Genomic DNA, 19,293 nt, shown 5'->3' on the forward strand with positions numbered 1-19,293 from the left:
CCCACAAGAGGGATGTACCCTGTCACTCAAGTTAGCTTATCTTGACCTCAACTGCCCAGTAGGAATCCTGTTGCTGTAGATAACCTAGTTTATTTTTAAAATGTAAGTCCAGTGGTTTGTTTTTGCACTGTGACTTAAAGTAGCTGCAAATCAGTTAAAGGGATCTGAGCACATATAATTTAAAATATACATACCTGAGGGGGGTTCATAAATGGTGTAGGCCATGGGGAGTGGGTAGGCATTAAATACCTCTGGTAGGAACTGCTTCCTAGCCCACCTCGTATATGCTGAACGGCTTTTTGACGTGGCCATGGCAATAATGAAGTCCTGCAATGTGAGTACATCTCATGGCTGGGAGATGTACTCAAATTAAAGGACTACATCTCCTGGCGTGCATTGCGGTGGCTGGGCCTGCGCGCTACGGCTATAAGCATTTCAAACTGCTGCAGCAGAGATGCTGAAGATATAGGGCAGCATATATACTGGAGGCTAAGGAGCAGCCCCCAGAAAGATAATCAATGCCTGCTGCCCCTTCCCCAACGGCCCACACCATTTACAAACCTCAGTCAGTTGGTGGTTCGATTTGTATATTTGAAACAATATGTGCTCAGAATCCTATAAGATCTATAAACACCCAAGTTAATATATACTGTGTGTTGTTTCCTTTGTAATAGCTTTGTTGTAATATATGCTTAACATTAAAATGACTTGTGTTCCGAACACGGTCTTCACTAGCACATTCACACAAACGTCAGTTTCAGTTGGGGAAATCGTGTAATGTTTTCTTACTATCCCCAAAATAGTTATTTACAGAATTTTTTTGGGGGTGAAGCATTTGCGTTCTGACAAAACTTGCCCAACTAAACCCAAAACTGAACTAGTAAAAATCTGAGTTAGCTTTTGAGATGGAAAATTCCTTGGGGTAGCTGTGCTTTGAGACCTTTCATAGCTTTAACATTATTTGCTGAGTCTTTCAATTGATTGCTACTACTCCGTTAGCTACCAATCCCATTTCCTCGTATAGACAAATGGCTTTTACCCTAATGCAGGGATTCTTACAAAATGTAGCCTGGTATCTGTTTAATTTTTGTATCATTTGGTCACATCGAGGGATGGCCCTGCCTAGGAGAACTTGTGGAGAAGCATGTGATTATTTTGATTAGCTGATAGATTTGTTCTAATTTCCTGTGATGACTTCCTGGTTTAACACATGTTTATGTCAAGCAAATCAGATGCTTACAAATTTATCAGCTGATCACACGCTTCTCTCTAAAGCCCAATTTACACGATAAGATTCTTTGTACGATTCGATTACGATTCTATTTAAGATTCGATTAAATATCCGATATGTTCGATTAGATTCAATTCGATTTGCCATTGCAAAAAATGGCAAATCAAATTTTATCAAATTGAATCCTAATCGGACATGTCGGATTTAATAGAATCGTAAATAGAATCGTAATCGAATTGTATAAAGAATCGTATCGTGTAGATTGGGCTTAACTTTTCCTAGGCAGGACCATACCTAGTCACATCAAACTGACCTGCCCCACAGTTCATTTCAGAGTGGTGAGAAGGCAAGTTAGGGCTAGTGCACACTAAAATCGCAATTGGAATCGCTAGTGCTTAGCATTTGCGTTTTTGTAGAGAGATTTTCAGAGCGATTTTTAAATGAGCGGTTTTGCTCATTCATTCAAACTGAATCGCTCCAAAAAAAAATACTGCATCTGGCATGTTTGTGATTTAAAAAAAAAATCACAAGGCTGGTGTGGGAACATTCTTATAGGGTTACATTAGCCAAGTGCTTTTCACAGCGCTGGCGATTTGGAAAGCACTCAGAAGCGCTCTTGGTGTGCACCAGCCCTTATGCTGCACTTCCCAGCTATTGGCCCATGAAACAGGTGCCCTGTTCAGCACATATTTTTTCTATCTGTGATTAATATGAACTTATCATGCTGATTGCTAATGGTATGCTTGCTATGTTCCATGTAGGGTTTAGTTGGGCTTCAAGTTTTAGCTTATGTAATCCTTTGATACAGTTTATGGATTTTCTGTCTCTCCTTCTGAATCTCTGGTAGCTCTCTCTCCCTCAGATTCGATTAAACAGGCTGCTGACCATAGACACAGATTTGTTAGAGCAGCAGGACATCGACTTAAGCCCTGATCTGCAGGATCAGATGCAGCCACAGGAGCAGGCAGCCCACAAAATAAAACACTACTACCGCCTCTGGATATTGCCCAAGCTGTGGGTTGGAATCAACTTTGACAGGCTGACACTCCTGGCCTTGTTTGACAGGTATGGAAATTACACACTTCACATGAACTTGTCTGTATTTTATTTTTCTTGTGGTTCCATTATGCAATTTGTAGTGTTTTTTGGAAACTGTATGTCAAAATAATTTCAAGGACAGAGGCCTCGATTCATCATTCTCTTTGAGATAACTTTTTCCAGTTTGTTAAATTACCGAATTCGAAGTTTAGCGATTTCTAGTTGTATTCATCAAGGTTTTTCCTTATTCGGTGTGAATTCGATAAGAATTCGGTAACCATTCGGTAACGTGTCGATATTTTCATTTTACAGCGGTAATTTAACACAAGGCCATAAGATTCCCATGGAATTGTGGGTAAAAGGCAGTCCTTTGAACACTACGTAGTAACATTCTGAATAGGGCTTAACACCTGGACCAGGATTCTGTAAGTGGCTTGGGACAATCCCACAATTTGATCGGAGCCTTTTCTAAAAAAAAATATAGTGCAGCTAGCAAATTAGTTAACCCTGGCACTGCCTGTGTTCTCTTACAAAATGATTCAAGAGAAATGCAGATGTCCTGTTATAGCAAATAAATCTATTCTCTTGCAAATTGATATAATTCTAGACCTTATTCTTGCCCTTCTGCACCTTTGAATCACTCTCAGCTGATACATAACCACTTCAAATGGCTCCATCTTCTCTGTCAGCAATGATCTGACAGGATTAACGACAGAGCAGTGAAGGAGATAACTAATCCTAAATTTAACGATAAACCACACCCACTTTCATTTTCATGAATTGCACTTTCTTCCGTTTTAACGCATCACTAACAAATTATTACCGAATGCTCGCTAACAGCTGTAGATAAATTTGATGAATCCTGAAATCAACTTAACGAATTCGGTATTTTACCAAACTGTCGTTAACCAATTCGATAAGTCTTGATGAATCGAGGCCAATGTCTCTTGAATTTCTCCATCAAGAAAAATCTGTGAAGATCCACATGACCGATTTATCTGGTGAATAAACATGTACTACTTTGGATGGTTGTAATCATCCTATACAGGAAGCAAAAGTTAGACATGATGTAACCAGCCAATCAGAGGACAAATGGTGTAACCAGCCATTCGGAAGCACAGGTTGATCACTTGATAAATTGTGCTACTCTATGAATTCTACTTGGAGGATACATTTGGAAAAGTAGAGAATGTGCAGAATTATGCAGCATGTATCTCTCAAATTATTAGTTAATTTGACATCATATTTGCTGGAGGTAGCCTCTGATTTACTCCTATGCTGAGTTTCTGTTGCCCCGATCTGAGATTCCTCTACAGTACACCAAAACTGATCAGTTTGGTGTAATTTGCCAGTGATCTGTTATTACCCTTAGACCTGCTGATTTCTGAGTATCAGTTAAAGCGGTATAAAACCCTGACATAATATTCAATAAAAACATGTTTTTCTACTTTTTATATGCCATATGGTTATCATATTTGCATTTGTGCATAAGTATTATTAATTTAGAAATTATACGTTTCCAAAAGTACAGTTTTTTTGCCTTGTGAGCTGACTTTGCATTTTATTTATAACTGGTTTTATTCATTATGTATTGAATTCAGAAATGCTTTGAGTCTGTCTGTGTCCAGCAGCTTCTGCACAGTCAGAGAATGTGTCACATTCCTCACAGGATACATTTAAGTAAACACAAGATAACATAAACAAACCACCAAGAGGCAGGCGCTCACAGTTGTACACAATGTTGGCTTAGTACTGGTAATTCATGTGTCATAAAGAGTCCAATACACATCCCCCATCAGTCCCCAAATGTCCACAAAATATCTCAAATTGTTGTTATCGCATCAAGTTTCAATCCTCCTCTCAGAAGTCCATCAATAAATACAGAGACAGGGCAGCCGTCACCACACCCGAGTGGATGCCACTCACCGTGTGTTAAGACCTATTGCCAGGTCAAGATTCGCCTCTGGGACCGTTACAGGTCGTCCCCCACCGCTCCCGGCAGTCTCCCCTTCACTTCCAGTAGCTTCACCTTCCTCCACACTTGCACCTCAATAAAAACGCCTCAACATAGCGTAATACTGTAGCTTTAATTAAAACTTTTAAAAACAATTGCACTTACAATATTTCTGTTGCATCAAGAGCGTAGAGTTTTGTCCACACGGGCTCTCCCCCGTATTGTTGGCCGGCTGGCATGCGCAATCCCTGCAGCTGGAGGGTCCTGACCGCCGCGCGCTCGGTTCCGCTCTCCTCCTTGCCCGGGTCACGCCGCTCAGCTCGTGGGTTACTGCGTGAGTGTCTTCCGCGTCTAAGCCCCGCCTGACATGTTTCGTCACAATTGACTCATCAGGAGCTTCTGATGAGTCAATTGTGACGAAACATGTCAGGCGGGGCTTAGACGCGGAAGACACTCACGCAGTAACCCACGAGCTGAGCGGCGTGACCCGGGCAAGGAGGAGAGCGGAACCGAGCGCGCGGCGGTCAGGACCCTCCAGCTGCAGGGATTGCGCATGCCAGCCGGCCAACAATACGGGGGAGAGCCCGTGTGGACAAAACTCTACGCTCTTGATGCAACAGAAATATTGTAAGTGCAATTGTTTTTAAAAGTTTTAATTAAAGCTACAGTATTACGCTATGTTGAGGCGTTTTTATTGAGGTGCAAGTGTGGAGGAAGGTGAAGCTACTGGAAGTGAAGGGGAGACTGCCGGGAGCGGTGGGGGACGACCTGTAACGGTCCCAGAGGCGAATCTTGACCTGGCAAGGTCTTAACACACGGTGAGTGGTACTCACTCGGGTGTGGTGACGGCTGCTCTGTCTTTGTATTTATTGATGGACTTCTGAGAGGAGGATTGAAACTTGATGCGATAACAACAATTTGAGATATTCTGTGGACATTTGGGGACTGATGGGGGATGTGTATTGGACTCTTTATGACACATGAATTACCAGTACTAAGCCAACATTGTGTACAACTGTGAGCGCCTGCCTCTTGGTGGTTTGTTTACATTATTGAAAGAGGTGGCGACCTGGTTTGTGTCACAATTATATTGGATCTCTTAAAAGGGCCAGTGCCAGCACGAAGTGTGTTTTTGTCTATACAAGATAACATAAGCTACACTTCCCACGTGTCCACATTTAGAGCACTGAACTTTCCAGCCCTGTGTGTAACCCTTTGAATGCTGGTCTAGTAAAAAAAAAAAAATGATGGTAGTATATAATATGCTGTAAATTATTTTTTTAGAGCAAAGCAGAAATGCTGGCTTTTATTCCGCTTTAAAATGAATTGGTAGAGGTATATTTTCGCTGGGTGTGGAGAAGCGCATCACAGGATCCATTGCCACATAGCTTTGTACTGCAAAAATGCAAAACTAGATGGCCAGTTGTTCATTTGTACATTGGATCAGATTTCTGCTCAAAACTGATGGGTTAAGTGGTGCGGTTTGATTTGTCAATCAAGATTTTCATTTTTGTTATCCATTACGTACTAAAGTAGGACTTACTTTGGATTCCTGGTCCTTGCATCAGTAAACCTTAATAATGAATTTTCTCACAGGAGATTAACCACTTCAGTACCAGCACCCTCTGCCCCCTTAAGGACCAGAGGATGCTGGTACAGTAAACCGCCGCTTTCCGACGAATCGCTGCAATAATCCGTCGCTCCCGCCGGTCACGCCGCTCTGTCCCCACCACAGGCTGCTCTCTCTGCCGTCGCTATGACGGCAGAGCGCTGTGCGCCGGTCAGGAGCCGCTTTCATTGGCTCCTGACCCTGTCACTTAATGTAAGCCAATGGGAACGGCTTACAGGAATGACAGGGCCAGGAGCCAATGAAAACTGCTCCTGTTCGGCTCACAGTGCTCTGCCGTCACAGAGGCGGCAGGGACAGAGCGGCGGCAATAGCACTATTTGCAGTTGGGAATGTGGAAAAAGCTACGCGTGGCCAATCCTGACGGGCTTGTCGGCAAAAACGAAACTAGCTGGCAGCGGGGGACCAGAGGATTAGTGAGTGGCTGCGACGGCACAGGACTGCTGCAGGGGGCTGGTAGAAGCCCCAGGTGAGTAAAACTCATTTTTTTTTTCCCGACTTAAGGTTCACTTTAAGGATGAGCAAGAATACTCTCATGAAAAGAATGTCCTGCAAAGTGTGGGAGACGAGAGCAGGATGTGCGGGGGTAACTCACCTGGCTTCCACCTGCATTCCTTCGGCATTCACTTCTGCATGCAGAGCTAGAAATTCCCACTGAGAATGCAGAAGTGTACACCGATGGAGCGCACTGGAAGCCAGGCGAGTTAACTCTGCATATCCCACTCTCGTATCGCACACTCGGCACTCTGCAAGCATCCTTGCTCTTCCCTGCAGGAGATGTTTTCATGCCTTAACAATATAATAACTTCTCAGCCCTCCCTACAAGCAAAAATATACACATGTGTTCACGTTAAAGGGATACTGGAGCCATTGATAAAAAAATCAGTTTTACTCACCTGGGGCTTCTACCAACCCCATGCAGCCTGCGAGGGCAAGGGACGGCTGCAGGGGGCTGGTAGAAGCCCCAGGTGAGTAAAATGATTTTTTTTATCAATGGCTCAAGTATCCCTTTAAACGGAGATTGAATTTCCTTAACCTATAAGCTGAAGTGGTTTGATCCATGCAAGATCCAGTTGATCTTGTAAGGTGTGAATTTGTATATTTTTATTAAAAGTTGTTCTTAAGTGCAGAAGCATTTTTTTGGTTAAGATGTTTGAATTGATAAATGGATACGGATTGCTTCACAATACATTTTGTATTTTCAGCTTTATTACATAAATTAAATCATTTATATATTTGAATTCTCTGTTTTCCAGGAATAGGGAGATCCTAGAAAACGTGCTGGCTATTACTCTTGCTGTGTTAGTTGCCTTTCTGGGCTCTGTGCTTCTCACAGAAGGCTTCTTCAAAGATATCTGGGTCTTTCAGTTTTGTCTCGTTATAGCCAGTTGCCAGTACTCTCTCCTCAAGGTGAGTAGGCTTTTTTTCTCTTTTTGCTTTTTTGTTTTGTTTTGTTTTTTTAGTTTCCATTTTTTTATGTTGATTGTAATTCTGTTAAATGTTTGGTTATAGAAGCAGCTGTAATCTTTTTGGTGGCAGCCTTAATTTTGTATTGGGTATAAATGTATTTATATTTAGGGGGTTGTCGTATATATATCAATTGATTTGCCTGAAGATTGCTTTTCTACGTTCCTTTTGTTGCTTTGACATTTTATTTTTTTTCTCTTGGTTTGTGATGTTCAGTCCCATCTAAAATGATCAATTTACACTTTAATTACAGAGTGTTCAACCCGATTCTTCTTCCCCCAGACATGTAAGTATTTGTGTTGAGAAGAGCCCTCATACCCTGTTTAATTTTTTAACAATTTTAATAGTAACAAATATTTTCTTGACCCCTTTTCCAGGGCCATAACCGTATCATAGCCTATAGTAGGCCTGTTTACTTCTGTGCCTGTTGTGGCCTTATTTGGTTACTGGATTATGGAAGCAAAAACCTTTCAGCTACCAAATACAAGCTGTATGGAATGGCTTTCACCAATCCTCTGCTCCTCATCTCAGCCAGGGATTTAGTTATTGGTGAGTGCTCATATATTTCCTCGTTGTCCTCATTTTTTTTTTTTTATAATGCAGTTGTTGTTATAAATTACAAAGGTCTTTGCAGCATGTGTACATGAAATAAACATGATCTTCCCTGTTGTGTGGCTGATTGCTTGTATGCACTTTTTTACAGAAACGTTTTGAAACAGATGATTATATAGCAGTGTTTTCTGACACTGTTACAGTATGTATGTATGAAACACTGTTGCAAGTAACATCTTAACGCAAACCCGAGCCGAAGCTCTGGTGAAAAATCACGTGCTTACCTGAGGTGAGGGAATCATCTGGATCCTCTGCTCCTTCGCCGCTGTCTGGAATCCTTAAGCTGATTGGAGCAGCGCTCCTTTTCTGGCACAACCGTGGCTGTGCCTCTGCAGTAGCACAGAGCTGCCCGTGCACGAGTGGTTCAGGCTTACTGTGCTGGTGCGACTGTGCGACCCCGATTAGAACGTTTAGCCCTTGTCAGTAATTTTTGTGGGCTCCGTGAGCATCGACAGGGGGACTGAAGGACACAGTGGGAAGCCTATATATAGGATCCAGAGACTTCCCTCTTAGGCAAGTATGTGATTTTTCATCTGAGCTTTAGTTTGGGTGCACCGTGTCAAATATGTACTTGTTAATGGCTCATTCCCACTCGGGGTTTTTTTTTTTTTTTTATGTATGTTTGCAATTCGCAAGGGCTTATAGCTTCATGTGCAAGGCCCATTTTAGCATTTCCATCTGTGCACTTCATTGAAAAAATAAAAATGCACAAACATTATCCCTGTATATTTTTCAGGCTTGTCCTGTATAGTAATTCACTGTTGCTTTTCTCTATTGCTTTGCGATCCTGATTTTTACAGGTGTACACTGAAACACCCCAGTGTGAAACTAGCCTAAGGCCTAGTGCACACCAGAGATCGATGAGTGTAATCGCAAACACTTGGCGTTTTTGTTGTGTTTTTTTTTAAGTGATGCTAGACATGTGCCAAGGGATTTCCTATTTATGCCCATCAATTTTGGAGCGTTTGTTGTGATGATTTTGTAGTTCTTGCAAACTTTGTTATGGAAGTGAACAGCTTTGGGCGAAAAATTGCTCTGTTCAGCGCTTTTTAGAGCGATTTTCTACTTTTCCTATACTTTACATTGAGGCGTAATTGCCTCCAAATTGCTGCAGGACCCGCGTTTGGGAGATAAAACTCACATCGCTCTGGTATAAACAAGCCTATGCAAACACATTATCTAAGGGCTTTTCGAAAGGCTACCAATTTTAAAAGCGCTCACAAGTGCTCTTGGTGTGCACCAGGCCGTAGATGGCATTTTTTTTTTTTTTTTAGGCTTGGCTTGGAAATTGACTTTAATTTACAGTGCTGTGTAATATGTGGGTTAATTTAGGATATTATATTATATGTTAAATATTTAATTTTAGGATAGTAACGCTTATAATATACCTTCAAAGTTGTATTCAGTGAAACCTAATGCTGCATACACACTTGAGATAAGTCTTTGGAAAAGGAAAGATCACAGACCAATTTTACCCCATTCCATGTAGTATGAGAGCCATACCTACAGTCTATTCTATGGAGCTGAACTCCCCATCAGATAAAATCTTTGCAAGATGCTGAACACAAAGATGCCCGTATACATTCAAAAGATAATTATCTGCAAAAGATCTCTTACTGCAAAAGATCCATTCCTGCAAAATGCATTCATTGTCTACGAGATCTGCAGACCATCATACACACCTTGTTTAACAGGCAATCATCTGCAGATCAGATCCACCAGGATGGATTTTCAGATCTGCAGATGATCTGCAGATGATTGCCTGTTAAACAAGGTGTGTATGAGGATCTGCAGATCTCATAGACTATGAATGCATTTTGCAGGAATGGATCTTTTGCAGGAACAGATCTTTTGCAGATACTGATCTTTTATGTCTGTACAGCATCTTTGTGTGTAGCATCTTGCAAAGATTTTATCTGATGGGGAGTGCAGCTCCATAGAATAGACTATGTAGCGTATGGCTCTCATACTACATGGAATGGGGTAAAATTGGTCTGTGATCTTGCCTTTTCCAAAGACTTTTATCTCAAGTGTGTATGCAGCACTAGTTTTGTTACTTTTTTTTTTTTTTTTTGCTTTTGCGGTAATAAATTTGCTTTTATACAGAAATTTTCTTACTAGTCATCCGGCTCATAAATATTTCAATGTGTTTCTGTTCCACAGTGTTCACACTCTGTTTTCCAGTTGTGTTTTTCATCGGTCTCCTGCCTCAGGTGAACACTTTTGTCATGTACTTGTGTGAACAAGTGGACATTCACGTATTTGGTGGAAACGGTAAGCTCCACTTTCTGCACTAGGAGATGAAATTTATCCTGAGATATATCAACTTTTTGTGGCTTGGATGAATGCTAATGTTTGACAAATCCAGAGCCAGTAAATGCAGCCGCCCAAATGATAGGGTGTCTGAGCTCTGGGAGAAATGGTTAGTCTCTGTCAGCTACAGCAGTAAAGGGGGCAGAAAGAATGGTCTGTTGTGGGTTTTTGTTGTTTGTTTTTTATGCCCTTTTCTTCTCTTTGCTTTGAATTTATTTTAGAGGCATTTAAAAAAAATATTAAAATAGAAAGGGCTGTCTACAAAGTAACGGAAATTGGGGCATACAGTGTGCATCCCCTTCTCGGCATTTTTCTGTATTTCAGATTTGAATGTCCTATATATTTCAAGAAATAGTACCCTGGGGAATTGAGGCAATTAGACAGCACCACTGAGCAATAGTACAAAAGTTTAATACAACAAACCAAATACATATATACATTTAAAATATATTTGCATGCAGCACAGGATCAGCTATATGTTTTTTTTTTTTATTTACATCTTTTTTAACCTTGCTGTGTATATACCGTTTGCATTTGGTTTTGTTGAATTAAATGCATTTTTGTGTGCTCAGTGGTGCTGTCGAATTGCCTAATTTCTCAAAGGGAAATCTTTTCTTGATATTCCCTGAGGTTGATAACACACTGACTACAGGTGCTTGGTGCGGGTCTATTTGTTTTGTCATATTTATTTCAGCTGTCATTTGTATTGTGTATTTTATATTGTGTATATCCAAATACTTTTAAAGATTTACTCATTTGCACACTGGAATAGTGTGTAATAGTTATTTTTTCCCTACCCCAAAGTGCTTCTCATGTGATCTGGTGACAGCTTTTCTAAATCTTTGTATATACTTAATATAAGAGTGTCTAGCAGACACTTAAGACACTTTTTTCTTTAAAGGGATACTGTAGGGGGGTCGGGGAAAATGAGTTGAACTTACCCGGGGCTTCTAACGGTGACCCGCAGACATCCTGTGTTGGCGCAGCCACTCACCGATGCTCCGGCCCCGCCTCCGGTTCACTTCTGGAATTTCAGACTTTGAAGTCTGAAAACCACTGCGCCTGCGTTGCCGTGTCCTCACTCCCGCTGATGTCACCAAGAGCGCACAGCGCAGGCCCAGTATGGTCTGCGCCTGCGTAGTACGCTCCTGGTGACATCAGCGGGAGTGAGGACACGGCAACGCAGGCGCAGTGGTTTTCTGACTTTAAAGTCAGAAATTCCAGAAGTGAACTGGAGGCGGGGCCGGAGCATCGGTGAGTGGCTGCGCCAACACAGGATGCCTGCGGGGGACCATTAGAAGCCCCGGGTAAGTTCAACTCATTTTCCCCCGACCCCCCCTACAGTATCCCTTTAAAGCAGCTATCCCAGTAAAAAAACACATTTATAAGTAGATAACCACTTGTTCTACTGTCCACATTTTGATTTCAGCAACTCTTATAGTAAATGAAGCGAATTCTGTTACTTGCATTTGCCATCTTGATTTCCTCTGACTGAAGCCAATCCTGATGTTATTTCCTCCCTTTTTTTCTTCTCCTAGAAACTGCACTTTCATAGCTAGCTTGCTTTGTAAACACATGTGTGCACAGCATAGATAAGATTTCAGCAGCTCCGTTAACTACCCTCAGCCAACCAGTAAGGAGCAGGAATGTTGGCAGGGTAATGGCAAGCTTCCTTCTTGTTGGCAATGGCAAAAATAGAGCCAGGGTGACTGAGATAAGATTTATGACAGCAGAAACATTTCTGAATAGATTGGAGATCTTGCAGTGCAGGGTAAGGTGCAGTACATACTAAACACAGTGCAGTGGGTAAAAGGAATCTGATTTTGTGGCTGGCAATCTCTCTTTAATGTGTACCCGAGGCTATATGTGACATGAGATAAACCTCTGTTATATACATTACAAAACAGATTAACGTTACACTTGTTTTATTTTGTTACCTGAAAGAGTTAATTTCTAGGCATGGAACTGACAAGCTTTTTAGTTTTGTTGAAACCTTGTCGGGAATATAGGATCACTGATAAGCAAAGTACAGCCATAAACATTTCCTGGCAGAATACAACTTCTGTGAGCAGGGAGAAATAAAATACATGAACTGTTGACCTTTTTTCTTACTCTTGGTCACTTAATAGGCTGTCACTAATTAGACAGTAAAACATTCAACCTACTTTGTAAATGTTTAAACGTAAACAAAATGAGGTACTTGGTCATTTGTTGGAGTAGGAGGATAAATATAATTGTTTATCTCATCAGTGATTATTGCTTCAGTTTAAATTGCAAGACCTTAGTGAAACCATTCTTAATAGTAGGCTATCTATATTCAGCCTGGCCACAGTCAAAGTTGTATGAGCCATTTTCTGTGATTTAACTAATAAAGCCCCTTTTAATCTTGTTTTCCAGCTACCACCAGCCTGCTTGCAGCACTTTACAGCTTTATTCGTAGCATTGTGGCGGTAGCTTTACTTTATGGACTGTGTTATGGTGCTCTTAAGGTAAGTCCTTGCAGAGAGATAAAATGCTGAAACCATATTCATGACCATAAAATTAGTGTTGTCAAATATTTGATGACATCTTAAAAAACCCACAAGAACAACGATCACTTTCTTGGCTCTACTCGGTTCTAAGAGAATCTGTAATAATTCCTAATCGATACAATAAATGTTTAGATAAGTGGGCAGATTTTCTGTCGATTTCAAAAGAGCAGTTTATAGAGAGCACACAAAGTAGTTGGCTAGCGGTGAGGAAAGTAATGATGAGTGAAGACTGGAGAGAAATGTTTTTGAAAATTATCCATAGAGCCTATATTCCAATTCAAGGCCCTTTTAAACATAACCATATGAAAACCGGAGAAAGTACAATACAACCACAACTAGATCCAGCATCCTGCCCGAAATGTTCTGACACTGTCCCTAATCTAAATCATATGCTCTGGGATTGCCCTGGGGTTAGAAGTGTATGGGAAGATGTTCTGCGGGATATGAACAGAGTAACGGGGTACAAGAGGAAGAGTGACCCACTTTTTTTGCTTATTTCACGCTAAAGATCTGCAGAGTGAGAAGAATTCTCCACCAATTACCAAGTTTGAACATATGTATTTATTAGCAACCCAAAAAGCAATATTAAAACATTGGATAATGCCCGAGCCCCCTTCGATGACATTGATAAGGGAGCTAGTAGACTATCTTCTCCAAATGGAAAAGTTGAATCTGGAAAAAAATAATAAAACAAGGATTCAAAAGTTTTTCAAAACCTGGAGGAAATATGTTGAAACCTTTTATAATACCTCTCAAATTTATCATCTTATGAAACCATTCGAGAACACAACATGGTATCTCCTAAATAAAATAGGGGGAAACCTGGGAATTTTGGAAATATGAGTTGGCCAGATATTACTGGCGGGACAGATATACTTGAGCTAGTGAGAAAGGGGAGGTGTGGAGTGTTGGGAGAGGGGAGGGGGTTATTCTGGTTCTGTTAAGTTTTATGGAAGCTTAGAGATAATGTTATGTGATAATGTAACTGATATGTGATTATTGAGATAAGATAAACAGGAGAGGCATTAATAACTTGGGACTATTATTTGGATAAGGACTGACAATGAAGTGCCCGACAACTCATAAAGTCTTGAACTAAAACCATCTACCTTATTCTTTGCCCTTATGTTTTATAACTCTCCAAACAATATAACGATGTTATAACAACATACTGCTTGAGAAAAAATGTAATTATGTGTTAATCTCTTTTCTTTGAGTGCACCAATAAAAATGTTTTGAAAAAAAATTAGTGTTGTCGGGACCAGAAAATATTGTACTTTTCTGTTAGCCGGGTGCATCCACTAGGTGGCTATAATTACTATTCCCCCTCCAGGCCGCCATGGATAGTGGGGAAAGATGTAATTCTGGTGGAGTTTTATTGTGGATGCGCCCGGCTAACGGAAAAGTACCGAAAATATTTTCCATTGGATTTCATGTTAGAACACTCCAGTATATATGGATGTCTGTGGGCCAGATTTATCAAAGTTTTTCCGACAGTTTTTTCTTCTAAAACTGTTCTAACCAGCAGAAGAACAGTTCTGCATGATAGTAAGAACCTTCCCAAAGCCTATGTAATAGTGGCAGTTTAGGGTGGTTTTCTAGAGCTACACTACAGTTAAGAAAAGTGCAAATCCATTCCTTAACTGCTGCAGATAAGTGCTCATTAGCAGTTCTAAAGACAGTGCAGGCAAGATGTGATTTTGTGAAGGGCTCCTCCCCCCTCACTCAGAGCTTGCTGACAGCAGGTGTGTTGGTTACCTCAGCAACAGCAATTCCCCTCACACACTGCACTGCCTGAGATATCTTCCTAGCTCCTTCCAGTCCTTACAGTTTAAGAAGGAATCTGCACTATCTAGTGATTTCTTAGGATGACTGAGACAGTTCGGCACGGATTTCTAAAAACCTACTAATATTTTGTCTCAGACACTCTTGATAAATCTGGCCCTGTGTTAGATCCAAGCATGTTTCAGATAGGTAACTTTGTCTAATATGGTGATTGCGTGGGAGGCAAATTGGGTACCATATTTTTTCGATATCGAAAACACTTCGGACTATAAGATGCACCTAGGTTTAGAGGGCAAAAATCAGGGGAAAAAAAATATACTAAATCTGGTGCATCCATGGTCCAGGATAGTTTTGTGGAGCTTCTCCTCAAGTATTGTCCTCCAATGTGCCCTCCGCTCCCCCTCATGTCCTTTGCCCCAGTGTATAGCTAGCCGAAGCGGCAGCACTCTCACCTAATCCAAGGCTCCAGCGGCGATCAGAGACCTTTCCTCTCCTTCACTGTTTCCCTAGTGCTGGCTTCTGCTGATGACACGATCAGCAGAAGCCGGCACTAGGGGAGCCATGAGATAGAAGAGAGGTTTGTGGTCGCCGATGGAGCCTTGTATTAGGTGAGCCATGCTGCTGCTTGCCGAAAAATACGGTAATCTTTGGAGATTGATTTTGTGAGTACAGGGAAGTATAAAATCACACATGCAACACATCACAAACACGAAGGGCCCGTTCAGATCACAAATGCAGATGGCCATGCGTGCGGAACGCAACACGTACGAACGCACTGAATCCGCGTTTGTGTGCGTTGCGTGGCTGATCCCATCACTGAAAAGGGAATGGGACAGCCGCGCGTTTTTACAAAATTTGCGTGCAGCATGCGTTCCCGGACCGCACAGGTCCAGAACGCATGCAGTGTGAACATCAGACAGTGCACTCTATGCACTGTCTGTCGTGCGTGTCGGCTTCCTGCGCGCGTTTCCAAAACGCGACTGGAAACGCGCGCAGTCTGAACGGGCCCTTAGTGTAGCTGAGGCGTAAATAATAAAATAAAAAATCATGTACATGCCTAAGGAGAGGGAAGCCTTTGGATCTTAAACCCTTGCCTCACATTCCCTGCTGCTGCTCTCAGAAAATCCAAAGAGTACAAACAAGGGCTTGTCGGTAATATGATTATGGCTGCGCTGCTCTTCAAGCACAACCACGGCAGTACTATGTCTGCGTCATTATGGATGCGTGGTAAGCCGAAGCCGCTCATGCACAATCTGTTCCATGCTACTACCCAGGCAAGCCAGTGCTCTTGTGGCTGCAATGCGCCTGCTCTCGTGCCAGAAGTGGAGGCCCTGATCATCTGGAGGGTCTGCAGGGGGATCAGTGGATGCTGTAGACAAGACACAGAGCATTTATATTACACTTTTCTCCTGGTGGACTCAAAGCACCAAAGCTGCAGCCTCTAGGACGCGCTCAATAGGCAGTAGCAGTGTTTGAGTCTTGCCCAAGGTCTCCTACTAAATAGGTGCTGGCTTACAGAACAGGAAGAGCTGAAATTTGAACCCAGGTCTCCAATGTTAGAGGCCGAGCCCTTAACCATTACACTATCCAGCCACCACTGTAGGATGCCTCCTTGGGATCCAGAAGATAAGTGTGCTCATACAATTCTATGGGCCTGTTTACATCTCTGCATTGTAATGGATTGTTAGTGCGAGGTGCACTTGCAGTGCGCCTCGCAGTTCACACACATTATAACGCATCCATTATGCAACTTGCACAGTTTGATTCCAGCTTTAGTTTAGAAAATGCAAATAGAATTTGCAGTCTCGACAATAGTAAATCAATTGCTGTCCCATTGAATTAAGAGATTAAATGACTGAGTGAAACAAATCAACACATTATCCCCCATTCCCCTCCCCTAAAAGTCACTTTAACCTTGCTTTGCCTTTGTAAATGTTATAAGATCCTTTTATCGGGATATAATATTAAACAGCTGATTGGTTTCAGATTTCCACAACTGACTGGTACTCCTTTTCTCATTTCACCTCCAAGAGTCGTCCAGTCATACACCAAGTTTGTGTGTAGTGTCACTGTTATTTGAAAAAATCAGTTCACCCTTAAAATCTCAATTGATATTCTATCAATGCATGTAAATGTGTGTCTTGGCATCACATGTGTACTTTGAGTGATGCATTAAAATTTCCTGTTGGCAGTTTAAGTGACTTGCTTTTTCCTGTTTTGTATTCAGGATCCTTGGGACGCTCCACACGTTCCTGTATTGTTCTCTATTTTCTGTGGCGTATTAGTAGCTGTTTCTTACCATCTCAGCAGACAGAGCAGTGATCCCTCTGTCCTCATGTAAGTAGTAAGAGAAAGGAAGGAAACACACCTGCACAATGGTGATGTACTGGGGTTAAATGTATGTAATTACGCCTAGCATGCAGATGCCAAAGAGCACATAGGCTACAAAAGCTGAATGCCCAGCAGATAGATATCCTGTTCATTTCTCCTGTGTTTCGAATCTCATATCTTAGTCATATATTAGTTTTAAGTTGAATTATTGAAATAAAGGGACTTTAGCACGATATTTAAATTTTTTTGACTTTCGCCTGTACAGTTTTATGTACAAGAATGGACAGGAGCTTGTGTAAATCGCTATACTGGGACAGTCTCCTGTAGATTGTGTAATATAGAGGAAGACCTCCTGTTCTAAACAAGGAGTCGGCAAGTGCATCAGTCTTGCACCTGTATGGACACATGTAAAACTGCAAGAAAGCAGTCAGGCCTGGTGCACACCAAAAAACGCTAGCAGATCTGCAAAATGCTAGCAGATTTTGAAACTTTTTCTTATTTTTCTGTAGCGTTTCAGCTAGCGTTTTGCGGTTTTGGGAAGCGTTTTTGGTGTAGTAGATTTCATGTATTGTTACAGTAAAGCTGTTACTGAACAGCTACTGGAACAAAAACCGCCTGGCAAACCGCTCTGAAGTGCCGTTTTTCAGAGCTGTTTGCGTTTTTCCTATACTTAACATTGAGGCAGAAACGCATCCGCAATCCAAAATCTGCAGCAGCCCGGGAGTATGCGTTTCTGCAAAACTCCTCCCGCTCTGGTGTGCACCAGCCCATTGAAATACATTACCCTAGCGGATCCGCACCCGCAAGCGGATCGCAAACCGCAGTCGAAACGCTCTGGTGGGCACTAGGCCTCAGAAGATATTTCTTTTTCCATTTGAAACTAAACAGCAATGTAAGGGCCCTGACACATCGAAGAGCGTTTTGTTAGTCGTTTAAAAAAAAACAAAAAAAAATGCTTCTGTTGACTTACCTTAAGGCCTCTTTCACAGTGGGACGTTAAAGTTGCACATTATAAAAATTTATAACGCAAGCTAACGCACAGCAATACAAAGTCTGTGCGACATTCACAGTGCACACGTTGCGTTGTGTGTAACGTGTAGCAATATTTAGAAAGTTCTGCACGCTGTGCGTTTATCAATAAATGTGCTGCGTTGTGTGTTGCACATGCTCAGTAAGGTTTTCTTAAATGTAACACATGCACCGTTTTCGTTCCATCGGTATGCAACGAAAACTGCGCACCAAGAGACACGTAATGTAGTGCAAAATAACGTCCAATTTTATAACCTACACGCGCTGCGTTAGGGGCATGTTGTGTGATTTTAACGTCGCATCAAATGCAACGTCCCACTGTAAAAGAGGCCTGAAATTGTCACGATCACGTTTTTTTGAAAATTGCAATTGCGGCTATTGTTTAGCGATTTTACCGCAATTTTAATGTAAGTCAATACAATCACAACACATTCTGGTGTGTCAGGGCTCTAACTTACACTGAACATGCGTTCAAAATTGTATTAACTTCTATTCTGGGTCTAGTTGGTCTTTAACTCATAAGCGACTCACTGACCAGGAGTAGGGATGATCAATGAGATGCAAATATTTTGGAGTTGATGCCCATTTATGCAAATATCTGCAGCTTCAAAATGGACCAATCCTTTTAAACCCAGGTTTAAATTGATTAGTCCATTTTGACGCTGCATATAAATTTGCATAAACTCAGAAGAATTTGCATCTCTTTGATCATGCCTAACCAGGAGCAATTACATGGTCAGTGATTGCCAGCGCCCTCACCTGTTCTGGGCGCTCTTTTGCAACTTTCTTTGGCAGCTTCCTGCTTTTGACTAGTGATGGTTGCTTTGCTAAAGTCTGCCGTTTTAATGTAAGGTCTACAACAATGTTCTATAAATTCACAGTAAGGTGGCACTTTTTGTGTTTTTTTTTTATTGAACTTCTCTGTAATACCTGCAGGGTTAGACAAGGCCATGCTGCACTTGAGTTTTTTACAGTGCTTGCTTGAAAATGTTTGAATTGGCGGGCACGTGTATATTAAAGTGGATCCAAGATGAATTTTTTTTCATTGCACAATTGTGTTCCTTACATATAGTTTATAGGGCATTCCTCAGGCCAAATAGTTTTTTTTTTTGTTTTGTTACTGATACTCTAATTCCCTATAAACTAAACAAGCCTCACCCACAGCTTCTCCAAATCGCCAAGGCATTCACCCATGTAGCAAGGGCTTATGGGAGCTCAGTCTGGGCAGGAGGAGGAAGAGGTTACTAGTCAGAGATTTCAGAGGCAGAGGGGAGGGGGGAGTGAATTTTTCACAGGCTGCGGGGTGGAGATGCAGTTGGAGATTACCTGTGTAATGATGACAAACAGAGCATGGCCGGTCTCATTGTATCACAGG

The 19,293-nt window shown here is 41.6% G+C and overlaps 1 protein-coding gene across 10 annotated transcripts in view; it reads left to right on the top strand.

The window, feature by feature from the left end:
• Nucleotides 1-19,293, top strand: part of PCNX1 (pecanex 1) — a 236,810-nt gene that overhangs the window by 156,180 nt on the left and 61,337 nt on the right. For 8 of the 10 annotated variants that reach the window (XM_068254088.1, XM_068254084.1, XM_068254087.1 and 5 more), the window contains 7 exons: nt 2,079-2,296; nt 7,107-7,260; nt 7,571-7,603; nt 7,695-7,866; nt 10,093-10,203; nt 12,640-12,731; nt 16,786-16,895. In XM_068254088.1, the coding sequence (XP_068110189.1) occupies nt 2,079-2,296; nt 7,107-7,260; nt 7,571-7,603; nt 7,695-7,866; nt 10,093-10,203; nt 12,640-12,731; nt 16,786-16,895 (890 nt within the window). The remainder of the gene's footprint in view (nt 1-2,078; nt 2,297-7,106; nt 7,261-7,570; nt 7,604-7,694; nt 7,867-10,092; nt 10,204-12,639; nt 12,732-16,785; nt 16,896-19,293) is intronic. The other 2 variants (XM_068254086.1, XM_068254093.1) reach the window with 1 other exon arrangement.

Source organism: Hyperolius riggenbachi, chromosome 9 (assembly GCF_040937935.1).
Source record: "Hyperolius riggenbachi isolate aHypRig1 chromosome 9, aHypRig1.pri, whole genome shotgun sequence".
In the NCBI taxonomy this organism is placed as follows: domain Eukaryota; kingdom Metazoa; phylum Chordata; class Amphibia; order Anura; family Hyperoliidae; genus Hyperolius; species Hyperolius riggenbachi.